This window comes from Herpailurus yagouaroundi, unplaced genomic scaffold (assembly GCF_014898765.1).
Source record: "Herpailurus yagouaroundi ecotype Mexico unplaced genomic scaffold, PumYag 216, whole genome shotgun sequence".
NCBI classification, from domain to species: domain Eukaryota; kingdom Metazoa; phylum Chordata; class Mammalia; order Carnivora; family Felidae; genus Herpailurus; species Herpailurus yagouaroundi.
Window position 1 is genome coordinate 6749103 of NW_024412447.1, and position 19461 is coordinate 6768563.

Sequence of the window (19461 nt, forward strand, 5' to 3'; positions counted from 1 at the left end):
ACAATATTTATTCTTCCAACCCATGAGCATGGAATGTTTTTCCATTTCTTTATATCTTCTTCAATTTCCTTCATAAGCTTTCTATAGTTTTCAGCATACAGATCATTTATATCTTTGGTTAGACTTATTCCTAGGTATTTTGTGCTTCTTGGTGCAATTGTGAATGGGATCAGTTTCTTTATTTGTCTTTCTGTTGCTTCATTGTTAGTGTATAAGAATGCAACTGATTTCTGTACATTGATTTTGTATCCTGCAACTTTGCTGAATTCATGTATCAGTTCTAGCAGACTTTTGGTGGAGTCTATCGGATTTTCCATATATAATATCATCTCATGTGCAAAAAGTGAAAGCTTGACTTCATCTTTGCCAATTTTGATGCCTTTCATTTCCTTTTGTTGTCTGATTGCTGATGCTAGCACTTCCAACACTATGTTAAACAACGGCGGTGAGAGTGGACATCTCTGTCGTGTTCCTGATCTCAGGGGAAAAGCTCTCAGTTTTTCCCCGTTGAGGATGATGTTAGCTGTGGGCTTTTCATAAATGGCTTTTATGATGTTTAAGTATGTTCCTTCTATCCCAACTTTCTCGAGGGTTTTTATTAAGAAAGCATGCTGAATTTTGTCAAATGCTTTTTCTGCATCGATTGACAGGATCATATGGTTCTTTTCTTTTATTAATGTGATGTATCACGTTGATTGATTTGCAAATGTTGAACCAGCCCTGAATCCCAGGAATGAATCCCACTTGATCATGGTGAATAATTCTTTTTATAAGCTGTTGAATTCGATTTGCTAGTGTCTTATTGAGAATTTTTGCATCCATATTCATCAGGGATATTGGCCTGTAGTTCTCTTTTTTTACTGGGTCTCTGTCTGGTTTAGGAATCAAAGTAATGCTGGCTTCATAGAATGAGTCTGGAAGTTTTCCTTCCCTTTCTATTTCTTGGAATAGCTTGAGAAGGATAGGTATTATCTCTGCTTTAAATGTCTGGTAGAATTCCCCAGGGAAGCCATCTGGTCCTGGACTCTTATTTGTTGGGAGATTTTTGATAACCGATTCGATTTCTTTGCTGGTTATGGGTCTGTTCAAGCTTTCTATTCCCTCCTGATTGAGTTTTGGCAGTGTGTGGGTGTTTAGGAATTTGTCCATTTCTCCCAGATTGTCCAGTTTGTTGGCATATAATTTTTCACAGTATTCCCTGATAATTGCTTGTGTTTCTGAGGGATTGGTTGTAATTCCATTTTCATTCACGATTTTATCTATTTGGGTCATCTCCCGTTTCTTTTTGAGAAGCCTGGCTAGAGGTTTGTCAATTTTGTTTATTTTTTCAAAAAACCAACTCTTGGTTTCATTGATCTGCTCTACAGTTTTTTTAGATTCTATATTGTTTATTTCTGCTCTGATCTTTATTATTTCTCTTCTTCTGCTGGGTTTAGGCTGCCTTTGCTGTTCTGCTTATATTTCCTTTAGGTGTGCTGTTAGATTTTGTATTTGGGATTTTTCTTGTTTCTTGAGATAGCCCTGGATTGCAATGTATTTTCCTCTCAGGACTGCTTTCGCTGCATCCCAAAGCGTTTGGATTGTTTTATTTTCATTTTCGTTTGTTTCCATATATTTTTAATTTCTTCTCTAATTGCCTGGTTGACCCACTCATTCTTTAGTAGGTTGTTCTTTAACCTCCATGTTTTTGGAGTTTTTCCAGACTTTTTCCTGTGGTTGATTCAAGCTTCATTGCATTGTGGTATGAAAGTATGCATGGTATGATTTCAATTCTTGTAAACTTATGAAGGGCTGTTTTGTGACCCAGTATATGATCTATCTTGAAAAATGTTCCAGGTGCACTCGAGAAGAAAGTATATTCTGTTGCTTTGGGTTGCAGAGTTCTAAATATATCTGTCAAGTCTATCTGATCCAATGTATCATTCAGGGCCCTTGTTTCTTTATTGACTGTGTGTCTAGATGATGTATCCATTTCTGTAAGTGGGGTGTTAAAGTCCCCATGCAATTACCACATTCTTATCAATAAGGTTGCTTATGTTTATGAGTAATTGTTTTATATATTTGGGGGCTCCCATATTCGGTGCATAGACATTTATTACTGTTAGCTCTTCCTGATGGATAGACCCTGTAATTATTATATAATGCCCTTCTTCATCTCTTGTTACAGCCTTTAATTTAAAGTCTAGATGTCTGATATAAGTATGGCTACTCCAGCTTTCTTTTGGCTTCCAGTAACATGATAAATAGTTCTCCATCCCCTCACTCTCAATCTAAAGGTGTCCTCAGGTCTAAAAATGAGTCTCTTGTAGACAGCAAATAGATGGGTCTTGTTTTCTTATCCATTCTGATACCCTATGTCTTTTGGTTGGCGCATTTAATCCATTTACATTCAGTGTTATTATAGAAAGATACGGGTTTAGAGTCATTGTGATGTCTGTATGTTTTATGCTTTTAGCGATGTCTCTGGTACTTTGTCTCACAGGATTCCCCTTAGGATCTCTTGTAGGGCTGGTTTAGTGGTGACGAATTCCTTGAGTTTTTGTTTGTTTGGAAAGACCTTTATCTCTCCTTCTATTCTAAATGACAGGCTTGCTGGCTAAAGGATTCCCGGCTGCATATTTTTTCTGTTCATCACATTGAAGATCTTGTGCCAATCCTTTCTGGCCTGCCAAGTTTCAGAAGAGAGATCGGTCACTAGTCTTATTGGTCTCCCTTTATAAGTTAGAGCACGTTTATCCCTCGCTGCTTTCAGAATTTTCTCTTTATCCTTGCATTTTGCCAGTTTCACTATGATATGTCGTGCAGAAGATCGATTCAAGTTACATCTGAAGGGAGTTCTCTGTGCCTCTTGGATTTCAGTGCCTTTTTCCTTCCCCAGATCAAGGAAGTTCTCAGCTATTATTTCTTCAAGTACACCTTCAGCACCTTTCCCTCTCGCTTCCTCCTCTGGAATACCAATTATGCATAGATTATTGCTCTTATTGCATCACTTTGTTCTCTAATTTTCCCCTCATACTCCTGGATTATTTTATCTCTATTTTTCTCAGCTTCTTCTTTTTCCATAATTTTATCTTCTAGTTCACCTATTCTCTCCTCTGACTCTTCATTCCGAGCCGTGGTCATCTCCATTTTATTTTGCAGCTCGTTTATAGAGTTTTTTAGCTCCTCCTGGCTGTTCTTGAGTCCCTTGATCTCTGTAGCAAGAGATTCTCTGCTGTCCTTTATACTGTTTTCAAGCCCAGCGATTAATTTTATGACTATTATTCTAAATTCACTTTCTGTTATATTGTTTAATCGTTTTTGATCAGTTTGTTAGCTGTCGTTATTTCCTGGAGGTTTTTTTGAGGGGAATTCTTCCGTTTCGTCATTTTGGATAGTCCCTGGAGTGGTGCAGAACTGCGGGGCACTTCCCCTGTGCTGTCTTGAATAACTTGTGTTGTTGGGCGGGGCCGCAGTCAGACCTGATGTCTGCCCCCAGCCCACCGCTGGGGCCACCATCACACTGGTGTGTAGCTTCTCTTCCCCTCTCCTAGGGGCGGAATTCACTTTGACGTGGCGTGGCCCATCTGGGCTACTTGCACACTGCCAGGATTGTGGTGCTGGGGATCTGGCGTATTAGCTGGGGTGGATTGGCAAGGTGCACGGGGGCAGGAGGGGCAGGCTCAGGTCGCTTATCCTTTGGTGATCTGCTTCGGGAGGGGCCCTGCAGCACCGGGAGGGAGTCAGACCGGCCACAGGAGGGATGGATCCACAGAAGCACAGTGTTGGGTGTTAGCACGGTGCAAGCAAGTTCCCTGACAGGAACTGGTTCCCTTTGGGATTTTGGCTGGGGATGGGCGAGGGAGATGGCACTGGCGAGCGCCTTTGTTCCCCACCAAGCTGAGTTCTGTTGTCCGGGGCTCAACAACTCTCCCTCCCATTGTCCTCCAGCCCTCCCGCTCTCTGAGCAGAGCTGTTAACTTATAACCTTCCAGATGTTAAGTCCCGCTTGCTGTCTGAACACACTCCGTCCAGCCCCTCTGTTTTTGCAAGCGAGACTCAGGGGCTCTGCTTAGCCAGTGAGCTGCCCCTCTGCCCCAGCTCCCCCCACCAGTCCATGTAGCGTGCACCGCCTCTCCACCCTTCCTACCCTCTTCCATGGACCTCTCATCTATGCTTGGCTCTGGAGAATCCGTTCTGCTAGTCTTCTAGGGACTTTCTGGATCATTTAGGCAGGTGTGAGTGGAATCTAAGTGACCCCCACGACACGGTGAGCTCAGCGTCCTCTACGCCACCATCTTCCCAGAAGCGTCTCTCAGCCCATTCATTTTTTAGTAGTATGTTCTTCAGTCTCCAAGTATTTGTTACCTTTCCAATTTTTTCTTGTGGTTGATTTTGAGCATCATAGCATTTCTGTCTGGAAATATGCACGGTATGATCTTGATCTTTTTGTACTTAGGGCTGATTTGTGTCCCAGTATATGGTCTATTCTGGAGAACATTCCATGTGCACTGGAGAAGAATGTATATTATGCTGCCTTAGGATGAAATGTTCTGAATATAGCTGTTAAGTCCACCCGGTCCAGTGTGTCATTCAAAGCCATATTTTCCTTGTTGATTTTTTGATTAGATTATCTGTCCATTGCTGTGATTGGGGTGTTGAAGTCTCCTACTATTATGGTGGTATTATTGATTGGTTTCTTTATGGTTGTGATTAATTGATTTATAGATTTGGGTGCTTTCACTTTTGGCGCATAAAGGTTTACAATTGTTAGGTCTTCTTGGTGGATAGATCTCTTGATTATGATATAATGCCCTTCTGCATCTCTTGATACAGTCTTTATTTTAAAGTCTAGATTGTCTAATATAAGTATGGCTTCTCCAGCTTTCTTTTGTTGACCATTAGCATGATAGGTGGTTGTCCACCCCCTTATTTTCAATCTGAAGGTGTCTTTAGGTCTAAGGTAGGTTTCTTGTAAACAGCATATAGATGGATCTTATTTTCTTATCCATTTTGTTACCCTATGTCTTTTGATTGGAGCATTGAGTCCTTTGAAGTTTAGAGTGAGTACTGAAAGATATGAATTTATTGCCATTCTGATGCTTGTATAGTTGGAGTTTCTGGTGGTGGTCTCTGTTCCTTTATAATCTTTGTTGCTTGCTTGCTTGCTTTCTCTTTCTTTCTGTTTTCAACTTTTCTCCCCTCAGAGAGTCCCCCTTAAAATTTTTTGCAGGGCTGGGTTAGTGGTCACAAACTCCTTTAAGTTTTGTTTGTCTGGGAAACTTTTTATCTCTCCTTTTATTTTGAATGACAGCCTTGCTGGATAAAGAATTCTTGGCTGCATGTTTTTCTGATTCAGCACATTGAATATATCTTGCCACTCCTTTCTGGCCTGCCAGGTTTCTGTGGATAGGTCTGCTGCAAACCTGATCTGTCTTCCCTTGTTGGTTAAGGACTTTTTTTTCCTTGCTGCTTTCATGATTCTCTCCTTGCCTGAGTATTGTGTGAATTTGACTATGATATGCCTTGTTTATGGTCGGTTTTTGTTGAATCTAATGGAATCCTCTGTGCTTCCTGGATTTTGATGTCTGTGTCTTTCCCCAGGTTAGGAAATTTTTCTGCTCTGATTTGCTCGCATAACCCTTCTACCCCTTTTACCTCTCTTCCTCTTCTGGGACCCCTATGATTCTGATGTTGTTACTTTTTAATGAGTCATTGATTTCTCTAATTCTTAAATCGTGCTCTTTTGCCTTTATCTCCCTCTTTTTTTTCTGTTTCATTATTCTCCATAAGTTTGTCCTCTATATCACTGATTCTCTGTTCTACCTCATCCATCCTTGCCACCGTGGCATCCATTCAAAACTGCAGCTCAGTTATAGCATTTTTTATTTCATCCTGACTAGTTTTTACTTCTTTTATCTCTGCAGAAAGGGATTCTAATCTATTTTCAACTCCAGCTAGTATTCCTATTATCGTGATTCTAAATTCTGGTTCAGACATTTTGCTTGTATCTGTGTTGGTTAAATCCCTGGCTGTCATTTCTTTGTGCTCTTTCTTTTGGGGTGAATTCCTTCATTTCATCATTTTGAAGGGAGAAAAGGAATTAATGAGGCAGAAAAATTAAAATTAAAAAAATAAAAAAAAATTAAAATTAAAAAAGTAAACACACACACACAAATTTAATAAATGATGCTAGATCCTAGGTGTGTTTTGGTCTGGGTGTTTAAAGTGTTTGATAGATTAGAGAAAAAAAGTGGGGGAATCGTTTGAGAATTTGAAAAAATGAATACACTGAAGTAGACTAAAATGAAATGATGGGAGTAAAATAGACTTTGAAAAAATTTACACAGAGGGAGACAGGTGGAAGATGGCAGTGTAGGAGGACACTGGGCTCACCTCGTCCGGCTGATGACTTAGATTCCACCCACATCTGCCTAAATAGCCCAGAAAACCGCTAGAAGAACAGACTCTCTGGAGCCAAGCATAGACTAGAGGCCCAGAGAAGAGGGTAGGAAGAGCGGAGAGGTGGTGCATGCTACATGGATTGGCAGGAGGGAGCCGGGGTGGTGGAGGGGCAGGCTGCCTGGCAAGGCAGAGCCCCCAGAGTCTGGTTTGCAAACGTGCAGGGGCCAGACTGTGTGAGTTCTGACAGCCAGCGGGACTTAACATCTGGAATATTAAAAGCCAACAGCTCTGCTCTCAGAGAGCAGGGAGGGCGAGAGGACTCAGGAAGGGAGAGTTTTTGATCCCTGGAGGACAGAGTTCAGCTCAGTGGGGGAACAAAGGCACTGGCAAGTGCCATTTCCCTCTCCCGACCCCCAGCCGAAATTCCAAAGGGAACCAGTTCCCATCACTGAACTTGCTTGCACCGCACAAATGCCCAATGCTGTGCTTCTGTGGATCCATCTCTCTGATGGGCCTGCCTCCCTCCCGGTGCTGCAGGGCCCCTCCTGCAAGGGACCACCAATGGCAAAGCAAGCTAAGCCTGCCCCTCCAGCTCCTGTGCACCTTGGTGATCCACCCCAGCTAACACGCCCTTGGCGAGATCCCATCGAAGCAGCACCACAAGCTTGGCAGTGTACAAGCAGCCCAGACAGGCGCCATACACTCCACAGTGAGTCTTGCCCCTGGAAAAGGGGAAGATAAGGTACACACCAGTCTGACTGTGGCCCCAGCGGTGAGCTGGAGCAGATATCAGGTCTGACTGTGGTCCTGCCTACCAACACAAGTTTCTCTGGAGAGCATAGGAGAAGTGCCCTGAAGTTTGGAGCTACTGCAGGGACTACCCAAAATGATGAAACAGATGAATTCTCCTCAAAAAAAAAAAAAAAAAAAGTTCAGGAATTAGTGACAGCTAACGAATTGATCAAAACCAATTTAAACAATATAATGGAAGAAGAATTTAGAATAGTAGTCATAAAATTAATTGCTGGGCTTGAAAAAAAAGCATAGAGGACAGTCGAGAATCTACCTACAGAGATCAAGGGACTAAGAAATAGTCATGAGGAACTAACAAATGCTATAAATGAGGTGCAAAATAAAATGGAGGCGGCCAGGGGCGCCTGCGTGGTTCAGTTGCTTAAGTGTCCAACTTCGGCTCAGGTCATGATCTCGCAGTTTGTGGGTTTGAGCCTCACATCAGGCTCTGTGCTGACAGCTCAGAGCCTGGAGCCTGCCTCAGATTCTATGTCTCCCTCTCTCTCTGCCCCTCCCCTGCTCATCTCTATCTCTCTCTGTCTCTCAAAAATAAAATAAACGTTAAAAAAAATGGAGGCAGCCATAGCACGAATTGAAGAGGCAGAGGAGAGAATAAGTGAATTAGAAGACAAAATTATGGACAAAGAGGAAGCTGAGAAAAAGAAAAAAATCCAGGAGTATGAGGGGAAAATTAGAGAACTAAGTGATGCAATCAAACGGAACCATTTCCGTATCATAGGTATTCCAGAAGAAGAAGAGAGAGAAGGGCCTGAAGGTGTACTTGAAGAAATAATAGCTGAGAACTTCCCTGATCTGGGGAAGGAAAAAGGCATTGAAATCCAAGAGGCACAGAGAACTCCCTTCAGATGTAACTTGAATTGATCTTCTGCATGACATATCATGGTGAAACTGGAAAAATAGAAGGATAAAGAGAAAATTCTGAAAGCAGCTAGGGATAAACGTGCACTAACATATAAAGGAAGACCATTAAGACTAGTGACTGATCTCTCTTCTGAAACTTGGCAGGCCAGAAAGGAATGGCAGGAAATCTTCAATGTGATGAACAGAAAAAATATGCAGCTGAGAATCCTTTAGCCAGCAAGTCTGTAATTCAGAATAGAAGGAGAGATAAAGGTCTTCCCAAACAAACAAAAACTGAAGGAATTCATCACCACTAAACCAGCCCTACAAGAGATCCTAAGGGGAATCCTGTGAGACAAAGTACCAGAGACATCACTACTAGCACGAAACCTACAGACATCACAATGTCTCTAAACCCATATCTTTCTATAATAACACTGAATGTAAATGGACTAAATGTGCCAACCAAAAGACATAGGGTATCAGAATGGATAAAAAAACAAGACCCATCTATTTGCTGTCTACAAGAGACTCATTTTAGACCCGAGGACACCTTCAGATTGAAAGTAAGGGGATGGAGCACTACCTATCATGCTACTGGGAGTCAAAAGAAAGCTGAAGTAGCCGTAGTTCTATCAGACAAACTAGACCTTAAATTAAAGGCTGTAACAAGAGATGAAGAAGGGCATTATATAATAATTACAGGGTCTATCCATCAGGAAGAGCTAACAGTAATAAATGTCTATGTGCCGAATATGGGAGCCCCCGAATATATAAAACAATTACTCACAAACATAAGCAAACTTATTGACAAGAATGTGGTAATTGCAGGGGACTTTAATACTCCACTTACAACAATGAATAGATCATCTAGACACACGGTCAATAAAGAAACAAGGGCCCTGAATGATACATTGGATCAGATGGACTTGACAGATATATTTAGAACTCTGCACCCCAAAGCAACAGAATATACTTTCTTCTCGAGTGCACCTGGAACATTCTCCAAGATACATCACATACTGGGTCACAAAACAGCCCTTCATAAGTATACAAGAATTGAAATCATACCATGCATACTTTCAGACCACAATGCTATGAGGCTTGAAATCAACCACAGGAAAAAGTCTGGAAAACCTCCAAAAGCATGGAGGTTAAAGAACACCCTACTAAAGAATGAGTGGGTCAACCAGGCAATTAGAGAAGAAATTAAAAATATATGGAAACAAACGAAAATGAAAATAAAACAATCCAAACGCTTTGGGATGCAGCGAAGGCAGTCCTGAGAGGAAAATACATTGCAATCCAGGGCTATCTCAAGAAACAAGAAAAATCCCAAATGCAAAATCTAACAGTCTAACAGCACACCTAAAGGAAATAGAAGCAGAGCAGCAAAGACACCCCAGATCCAGCAGAAGAAGAGAAATAATAAAGATCAGAGGAGAAATAAAACAATATAGAATCTAAAAAACTGTAGAGCAGATCAACAAAACCAAGAGTTGGTTTTTTGAAAAAATAAACAAAATTGACAAACCTCTAGCCAGGCTTCTCAAAAAGAAAAGGGAGATGACCCAAATAGATAAAATCGTGAATGAAAATGGAATTACAACCAATCCCTCAGAAACACAAGCAATTATCAGGGACTACTGTGAAAAATTATATGCCAACAAACTGGACAATCTGGGAGAAATGGACAAATTCCTAAACACCCACACACTTCCAAAACTCAAACAGGAAGAAATAGAAAACTTCAACAGACCCATATTCAGCAAAGAAATTGAATCAGTCATCAGAAATCTCCCAGCAAATAAGAGTCCAGGACCAGATGGCTTCCCAGGGGAATTCTACCAGACATTTAAAGCAGAGATAATATCTATACTCCTCAAGCTGTTCCAAAAAATAGAAAGGGAAGGAAAACTTCCAGACTCATTCCATGAAGCCAGCATTACTTTGATTCTCCCCCAAAGTTAAAGAAAATTAAAGAAAAATAGTTTTAATAGAAACTGAAAGTAAATATGAAGTTTTTCTCCTTCTGTATTCAAGAAAAAGAAAAGAAACAAGAGAAAAAAGAAAAAAAAGGAAATCATTTGAAGATTTGAAAAAATGAATATACTGAAGTAGACTAAAATAAAATGATGGAAGTAAAATAGAATTTGAAAAAATTTACACAAAAGTAAAAATGTAGTAAAAAATTGAAGAAAAATATTGTTAATAAAAATTGAAAATAAAAATGAATTTTTTCTCTTTCTGTATTCAAGAAAAAGCGAAAAGGAGAAAAAAAAAAGAACGAAAATTGAATAGATGGATCTGCCAACAGATTGAAGCAGGACTGAAATTACTTTGCTTTCCCCTAGAAGTCAGACTATGAAGTGATTTATAGTCCATAAACTAAGCAGGCGGTGAGACTTATCTTCTTGAAGAGCAAGGTTGGCCCAGTTGGGTGGGGCTCAGTGTAACAGCTCCGTTCTCCACTAGATGGCACTGCTAGCCCACTGGGGTGGGGTGTTGTGGTGGTCATAGGTGCCTATGTGCAATTGTGCGGGCGGTGAAAATGGCGCCGCCTCGCTACCCAGTCTCTAGCATCGGAACTCTGTTCTCCCTGATCAGCAATCGCGAACCCATCCTCCTCTTCAGCTTTTGTCCACTTCCTGCTTTTTCACTGTCTGTGACCAAGTCCCAGGCAGTACCTCTCTCTCGAATTTTATCTCAGATGTGGCTGTTTTCCCTGGCCCCTTACTTCTGAGGGACTGGGGCTTTGCCCCATTCCGCCCCTCTGTGGGAGGGTCTCACCAAGCAATGGCCGAATGTCGGCTGCACCCAGGAACTGTTATGCCCAGAATTCGTGATCCCAAAAGACCACCAGGGAGCCGAGTCCGATGCAAAAGCAAAAGAGCCTTTATTCGAGCTAGCTTGAGCTCAGTCCCCTACCTGCACCGATGCAGCAGTGAGATACCGGGGAGAGAGAGCGAGTTTCAAAAGCACAAAGGTTTTATAGGGGTCTAGGGGCAGCTGATTGGCTGGGGAAGGGTCGTGGCCTCAGCCGATTGGCTGGGGAAGGGTCAGAGTCCTGTTACGCAGGTCACTGGGCGTGTTTTGATCAGGAAGTTTGAACGGGTGAGCGGGAGGTTACTCAAGGGGAGGAGGTGCGATCTGAGGTTTCTGCGATTTTCCCGGAAAAGGGGTCATGTCGGGGACATAGTCACTCAAGGTGGAGAACACAGAACAAGATGGAGTCGGCCGGCGTAGGCCCGCCCTTTCAGAATGCTTGCTGGACACTGCTGGTGCTGGTGCTCCTAGACTGCGGCCAGGTGCCAGCCCTCCCTAGAAAAGTTCACGAGATAGTGTAGCAGCAGCATCTCAGGGATTATGGAAAATCACAACACACATCTGGCACCAGGCTTCACCCTTAACAACCTTGTTCCAGCACCAGCAAATGTGGCCATTCTCTGGGGTCTGCTGGGACCAAGTGGCTTCAATGGTCTCTACCAAATGTCCTTCCAGCTGTGGAACTGCTTTTCCTTGTGTGGCCCAAGAACCTCCTGGACCCCACTCTGCTCCTGGGGATTCACCATTCCCACCAGAGCACTGCCAGGTATCAAGCTGTGGAGTTGCAGACTCTGCACTCCCCTTGTTTACAGTCTTAATGGAATTTAAGCCCTCTCCTTTCTCCTTTAGTCCCTGCAGCTGTTTCCAATTTTCCACTTTCTCTCCAGCTGCTTTTGGGGAGGGGTGCTTTTCCCGTATTCTCCCTCCTGTTTCCATCCTCTCTCTGCCCACAACAGCGTCTCCCTGCTCACCGTAGCTTCTCGTCCCCAAGTTCACCTCTCCACACTGCGTACCTGCTGAATTCTGTGGTTCAGGTTGTGCAGATTGTTGTGTTGATCCTCCAATCAGTTTTCTAGGTGTGCAGTATGGTTTAGTATTGGTCTGGCTGTGTTTCATGGACGTGAAACACAGAAAAAACTTCCATGCTGTTCCGCCATCTTGGCTCCTCTTCTCTTGTTTAGAATTTTTGCATTCAGGTTCATTAGGGATATTGGCCTGTGATTCCCCTTTTTTGGTGGGAACTTTGGTTTTGGAATCAAGGAAATGCTGGCTTCAGAGAATGAGTTGGGGAGTTTTCTTTCCATTTCTATTTTTTGGTACAGTTTGAGAAAAATAAGTATTAACTCTTTTTTCAATGTCAGGTAGAATTCTCCTGGGAAGCCATCTGGCCCAGGACTTTTGTTTGCTGGGAGATTTTTGATTACTGATTCAATTTCTTTGCTGGTTATAGGTCTGTTCAAATTTTCTATTTCTTCCTGTTTGAGGTTTGGTAGTGTGTGAGTTTCTAGGAATTCATCCATTTCTTCCAGATTGTCCAGTTTGTTGGCCTCTAATTTTTCATAGTATTCTCTTATAAGTGTTTGTGCTTCTGTGGTGTTGTGATCTCTCCTCTTTAATTCATGATTTTATTTATTTGAGTCCTTTCTCTTTTATTTTTGATAAGTTTGGCTAAGGGTTATCAATTTTTAATGCAACCCCTATCAAAATAACACTAACATTCTTCACAGAGCTAGAACAAACAAACCTAAAGTTTGTATGGAATAAAAAAAGACCCCAAATAGCCAAAGCAATTCTGAAAAAGGAAAACAAAACTGAAGGCATCGTGATTCTAGATTTCAAGCTATATTACAAAGCTGTAGTCATCAAGACAGTAAGGTACTAGCACAAAAACAGAAACATAGATCAATGGAACACAATAGAAAACCCAGAAATGGACACACATTTATATGGTCAACTAATCTTTGACAAAGCAGGAAAGAATATCTAGTGGAAAAAAAGTTGCTTAAACAAAAGGTGTTGGGAAAAGTGGATGACAACATGTAGAAGAATAAATCTGGACCGCTTTCTTTTTTTTAAAGTTTGTTTGTTTGAGAGGGAGAGAGAGAGAGTGCATGAATAGGGGTGGGGAGACAGAGAGAGAGAGGGAGACAGAGAATCCGAAGCAGGCTCCATGCTGTCAGCTCAACTGGGGCTCGAACCCATGCATCATGAGATCATGACCTGAACTGAAGTAGGACATTTAACCAAGTCACCCAGTTCCCCCTGAACTACTTTCTTACACTGTATACAAAAATAAATTCAAAATAGATGAAAGACCTAAATGTGAAACAGGAAACCATCAAAGTCCTAGAGGAGAGCATAGCCAGAAACCTCTTTGACCTTGACTGGAGCAACTTCTTACTAGACACATCACCAAAGGCAAGGAAAACAAAAGCAAAAATGAACTACTGGGACCTCATCAAGATAAAAAGCTTCTGCACAGTGAAGGAAGAAATGAACAAAACTAAAAGGCAACCAACAGAATGGAAGAAGATATTTGCAAATGACATATATGATAAAGGGGTAGTATCCAAAATTTATAAGAAACATCAATACCAAAAAAAAAAAAAAAAAAAAAAAAAAAAAACCACCCCAAACAACCCAGTTAAGAAATGGGCAGAAGACATGAATAGACACTTTTCCAAAGAAGACATCCAGATGGTTAACAGACACATGAAAAGATGCTCGATATCACCCATCATCAGGGAACTACAAATCAAAATTACAATGAGATACCACCTCAATACATGTCAGAATGGCTAAAATTAACAACACAAGAAGCAACAGGTGTTGGCAAGGATGCAGAGATAGGGAATCTTCTTGCACTGCTGGTAGGAATGCAAACTGGTGCAACCACTCTGGGGAACAGTATAGAGGTCCTCAAAAACCTAAAAGTAGAGCTACCCTATGATACAGCAATTGTATTATAGTATTTGCCCAAAGGATACTAAAATACAGATTTGAAGGGGTACATACACCCCAGTGTTTATAGTAGCATTATCAACAATATCCAAACTATGGAGAAAGCACAAATGTCCACTGACTGATGAATGGATACAGGAGATGTGTGTGTGTGCGTGTGTGTGTCTGCGTGTGTGCGCACACACACACACACACACACACACACACACACAGGAAAATTATTCAGCCATCAAAAGGAATGAAATCTTGCCACTTGCAATGATGTGGATGGAGCTAGAACATATTATGCTGAGCAAAATAACTCAGAGAAAGACAAATAACGTATGATTTCAGTCATATGTAAAATTTAAGAAACAGAAAAGATGAACATAGAGGAAGGGCAGGGAAAAAGAGAAGAGAGGGTAAAAGAAACCACAGGGGACTTAAAAATATTTTTTTAGGTTATTTGTTTTTTTAAATTTATTTAAAAAATTTTTTAACATTTTATTTATTTTTGAGACAGGGAGAGACAGAGCATGAACAGGGAGGGGCAGAGAGAGGGAGACACAGAATCTGAAGCAGGCTCCAGGCTCTGAACTGTCAGCACAGAGCCTGATGCGGGGCTCGAACTCACGGACCGCGAGATCATGACCTGAGCTGCAGTTGGCCGCTTAACTGACTGAGCCACCCAGGCGCCCCTAAATTTATTTTTTTAATTTACATCCAAGTTAGTTAACATATAGTCAACAATGATTTCAGGAGTAGATTCCTTAATACCTCTTACCCATTTAGCCGATCACCCCTCCCTCAACCCTCCAGCAACCCTCTGTTTTTCCTCCATATTTAAAGGTCCCTATGTTTTTGTCCCCCTCCCTGTTTTTATATTATTTTTGTTTCCCTTCCTGCATGTTCATCTGTTTTGTCTCTTAAAGTCCTCATATGAGTGAAGTCATATGATATTTGTCTTTCTCTGACTAATTTTGCTTAGCATAATACCCTCTAGTTCCATTCATCTAGTTGCAAATGGCAAGATTTCATTCTTTTTGATTGCTGAGTAATACTCCATTATATATATATACCATATCTTCTTTATCCATTCATCCATCGATGGACATTTGGGCTCTTTCCATACTTTGGCTATTGTTAATAGCACTGCTGTAAACATTAGGGTGCATGTGCCCATTTGAAACAGCATACCTGTATCCCTTAGATAAATACCTAGTAGTACAATTGCTGGGTCGTAGGGAAGTTCTATTTTAATTTTTTGATGAGCCTCCATACTGTTTTCCAGAGTGGCTGCACCAGTTTGCATTCCCACCAGCAGTGCAAAAGAGATCCTCTTTCTCCACATCCTTGCCAACATCTTTTGTTGTCTGAGTTGTTAATGTTAGCCATTCTGACAGGTGTGGTGTGGTATCTCATTGTGGTTTTGATTGTATTTCCCTGATGATGAGTGATGTTGAGCATTTTTTCATGTGCCAGTTGGCCATCTGGATGTCTTCTTTGAACCAAGACCATGAATAGCCAAAGCAATCTTGAAAAAGAAAACCAAAGCAGGAGGCATCACAATTCTGGACTTCAAGCTGTATTACAAAACTGTAATCATCAAGACAGTATGGTACTGGCACAAAAACAGACACTCAGGTCAATGGAACAAACTAGAGAACCCAGAAATGGACCCACAAACGTATGGCGAACTAATCTTTGACAAAGCAGGAAAGAATATCCAATGGAGTAAAGACAGTCTCTTCACCAAGCAGTGCTGGCAAAACTGGACAGCAGCATGCATAAGAATGAACCTGGACCACTTTCTTACACCTTACACAAAAATACACTCAAAATGGATGAAGAACTAAATCAAGACAGGAAGCCATCAAAATCCTTGAGGAGAAAGCAGGCAAAAACCTCTTTGACCTCGGCCACAGCAACTTCTTACTCAACACGTCTCTGGAGGCAAGGGAAACAAAAGCTAAAATGAACTATTGGTACCTCATCAAAATAAAATGTTTTTTAAATATTTATTTATTTTTATAGAGAGAGGGGAGGGAGGGAGAGTGAGAGAGAGAGAGAGAGAGAGAGAGAGAGAGAGAGAGAGAGAGAGATAACAAGCAGGGAAGGGGCAGAGAGAGAGAGAGAGGGAGGCACAGAATCCAAAGCAAGCTCCAGGCTCTGAGCTGTCAGCACAGAACCCAACACGGGGCTCATACCCGTGAACCCTGAGATCATGACCTGAGCCAACTAACTGAGCTACCCAGGCACTCTACCACAAGAGACTCTTAAAGATAGAGAATAAACTGAGAGTTGATGGAAGGAGGTGGGTGGGAGTTGGTCTGGATAGGTGATGATGAGTAATAAGAGGGCACTTGTAATGAGCATTGGGTTTTGTATATAAGTTACGAATCACTGAATTCTACTCCTGAAACTAATATTGCACTGTATTTTAACAAAAATTTAAATTTAGAAAGTTCATAAAAATTTTACAAACTGTTCTTTGAGAAGAAAGAATATAACATCATTGTCAGTCCCAATATGTCAAGATTATTAATAATGTATGTCCTTATGGATACTTTTCTATGCATATATAGATTACTAAAAGGGTGGCATTATATGTTTTTGAGCTACTTAATGTAACAGTGAACTATAAGCAACATATTGTATTTGTGTTTGTGATTATATGCATATATCATAATCATCTTATTCAAGGAAATGGGACTTTTTTCCCTTAACGTTTTTCTGTCCACTCTAGCTCTCTGAATTCTCCCCCTATGTCTTCACATTCCATGTTTGTAAACCTTGGCCACCGTTTCTGCTACCTGTAGAGCTGAGAGGCTTGGAGCTTAGAGTCCTCATTCCTGGCAAGAGGAGCAACCTCATGAGGATGGGGGCACACACAGATCCTGTTCTGTCTGTGGCTGCAGTCCTATGCTATCTCCCACCTGTCTTGGTATCTGGGGTTCATCCAAAGCAAAGTCATCTGCTCTCTAGCCATCTGAGACATCCTCCTGGGAGGAGGGGTCTTGAGCTTTCTCTCTGGGAATCCAGAGCAGAGTTTGGCTTTGGGCACAGCTTGAATTCTGCAAACAGTTGGTACTTTCCTGTTTATTGTATTGGTGAGAAAAATTTGGAGTGAACTTTGTAGGGATCCAGACTTTTAGCCCCTGACTCTAAGCTCCCTGATGGCTGAGCCCATGTCTTGTTGCATGGTGTCACTAGTGCTAGCATTGTGTCTACACTTAGTACTTGCTGAAAGAAGTCAGAATTGACCAAGTCACCTGTTTTCTGGACCAGAAGACCTGGTGGTTCCCACAAACTCAGCAGTCCCTGTTCCTGTAGCTTCTCAAACAGAAACCAGAGACTCCTGGTACTTCTCTGTGATTCACTCAGTCATGATATGAAGTGCTTACCTATGTGTGTCAGGGACTGTGCCAGACAGTGCCAAATCCACATGTTAAAAATGTCTATTATGGAGAATTTTTGGCACATGCACAAGCATATTCTATAGACACAGTTCTTTGAAATACTTTCAATACATCTATATGTGCCCATCACCTGCCCAACAACCACTAACCCATATCAGCTGCCCCAACCACATGCCATTACAATTCCTCATGTTATGACGTATTACTTCAAGGCACATCATCTGTAAATATTCCAGAATGTTCTCCATAATATAAGGATTTATTCATTCATTTAAAAAATATATTTATTTATTTGAGAGACAGAGAGAAGAGCAAGCACAAGCGGGGGAGGGGCAGAGGGAGATGGAGAGAGAGAGAGACAGAATCCCAAGCAGCCTCTGCGATGTCAGTGCAGAGCCCAAGGTGGGACTGGAATTCACAAACCGTGAGATCATGAGCTGAGCCGAAATCAAGAGTTGGATGTTTAACCAACTGAGCCACTCAGCTGCCCCAATAATATAAGGACTTTAAAAAAAAATACTACTGACAATGTCATTATCACTTTCCTCAAATCCACATTTTCCTTTAATATAATCAAATATTGAGGAATCAGTTTTGAATAAAACATAGGACTAACTTTCAGGAACTTTTAGACTCATGAGACAGGTGACCAAGAATTCAGTGATTATACTGATTATACACATTAATGAATATGATTACATTGGAGCAGCATCGTGTGCTCATGCAAATCTTCTGACCAGCTGGCCTGTCTTAGTGGTTGGGGGATTCAAGGTGGGAGGAGAGGGAAGAGAAGGGAAAAATAACAATCTAAATCATGGGAGGCATTTCTCCTGCTTCCTTCTTCCATGAGCACATGACCAACATAAGTCAGTGGAGGCAGGAACCTACCTTTCCTTCAGTCAGTCTCATTGCCTGCTTGCCTTTCAGACTGTGAACACCTCCCCATGCTGACTGTAATTCTAGTGTTTAAGATAACTCTTCCCTTCAACAACATTCATCTCATCTCAACAAGACTGACTGCTCCCACAGGGTAGGGGAATGCAGAGGATATGTAGCTTACAGTTGTCACCGCAGAATAAGCATGGCAGGATTTCAGTGACCAGCCCCCCAAGAGTGTCCTGTGTAGTCCTGGTTGAGAACCCCACACATGTGGCTCTTGTGGTTTTTATGTTTCACTAACTTGTTTCCAACTCGATTTGTGGAACCAGGTTCAGCAAGAAGAACAAGGACAGCATAAATCCTTATATATACCTGCCTTTTGGAACTGGACCCCGAAACTGCATTGGCATGAGGTTTGCGATCATGAACATGAAACTTGCCCTTGTCACACTCCTTCAGAACTTCTCCTTCAAACCTTGTGAAGAAACACAGGTCAGAGAACTTTCCACACAAAGAATGTTTTACTTTTTTTTTTTTAAACTAAGAGATATGGTGTGTGTGTGTGTGTGTGTGTGTGTGTGTGTGTGTGTGTGTGTGTTTGTATGGGCTCATTTATCCTTATAATTTGTTCCATTGGCCAGAGAATCTATTTGGAGTCATCTGTGACCTTTAAGGGTCCTTCAGCTCTGAGTGCCACATCTGTGGTTTATTAGCACCCAATAATAAGGGACATCTAGTCAGGTCAACTATCATGACTGATTATGCACAGACTTTTGAACTTGACAATGTTTTAAATTTATTTCAAATCCCCTGAAAGGAAGGGAACATATTATGCATAGTCATGATGTGCAGTTATTAATGCAACATGACTTTCGAATGATGCTATTCTCTACCACAACTTACAGATGCTCTCATAACCATGGTTCTCAACCCCTACTTGTACATTGGAGTCAGTGGGTTCAGGCCATCTCAGAAATTCTTACATAATTCACCCAGAGTGGGGCTTTAAAAGTGTCCCCATTGATTGTCATGTGCAAGCAAGGTTGAGAATCACTGGTGTGAAGCATGTCTGTCAGATGTGAGGGACTCCCATGGTCCAGACCATTGTGGTTATTTGGCCCCACCTTCCATGAGCCCTTCTCCAGTCAAAGCTGTGTTCCCTTTCTATTGAAATCTGCTATCATGAATGGATATTTCCACTGGGAGAGATGAGAGGATGTTTAGCATTGAGGATGGCAATACAATAAAATGTGTAATGTCCACTCAGGATGACTTTGCAAGCTTCAACATATACAAAATTAACTGTATCACTTTTTAAGTGGTATGCCATAATGACTAAGAAACTGTTGTAAATTGTAAA

General features: G+C 41.5%; 1 protein-coding gene across 1 annotated transcript in view; it reads left to right on the forward strand.

Annotated features, from left to right (window-relative positions):
• The window catches only part of LOC121017808 (cytochrome P450 3A12), a 69528-nt gene that overhangs the window by 49355 nt on the left and 712 nt on the right, over positions 1-19461 (forward strand). The window contains exon 12 of the mRNA XM_040456279.1: positions 18431-18593. Within this exon, the coding sequence (XP_040312213.1) occupies positions 18431-18593 (163 nt within the window). The remainder of the gene's footprint in view (positions 1-18430; positions 18594-19461) is intronic.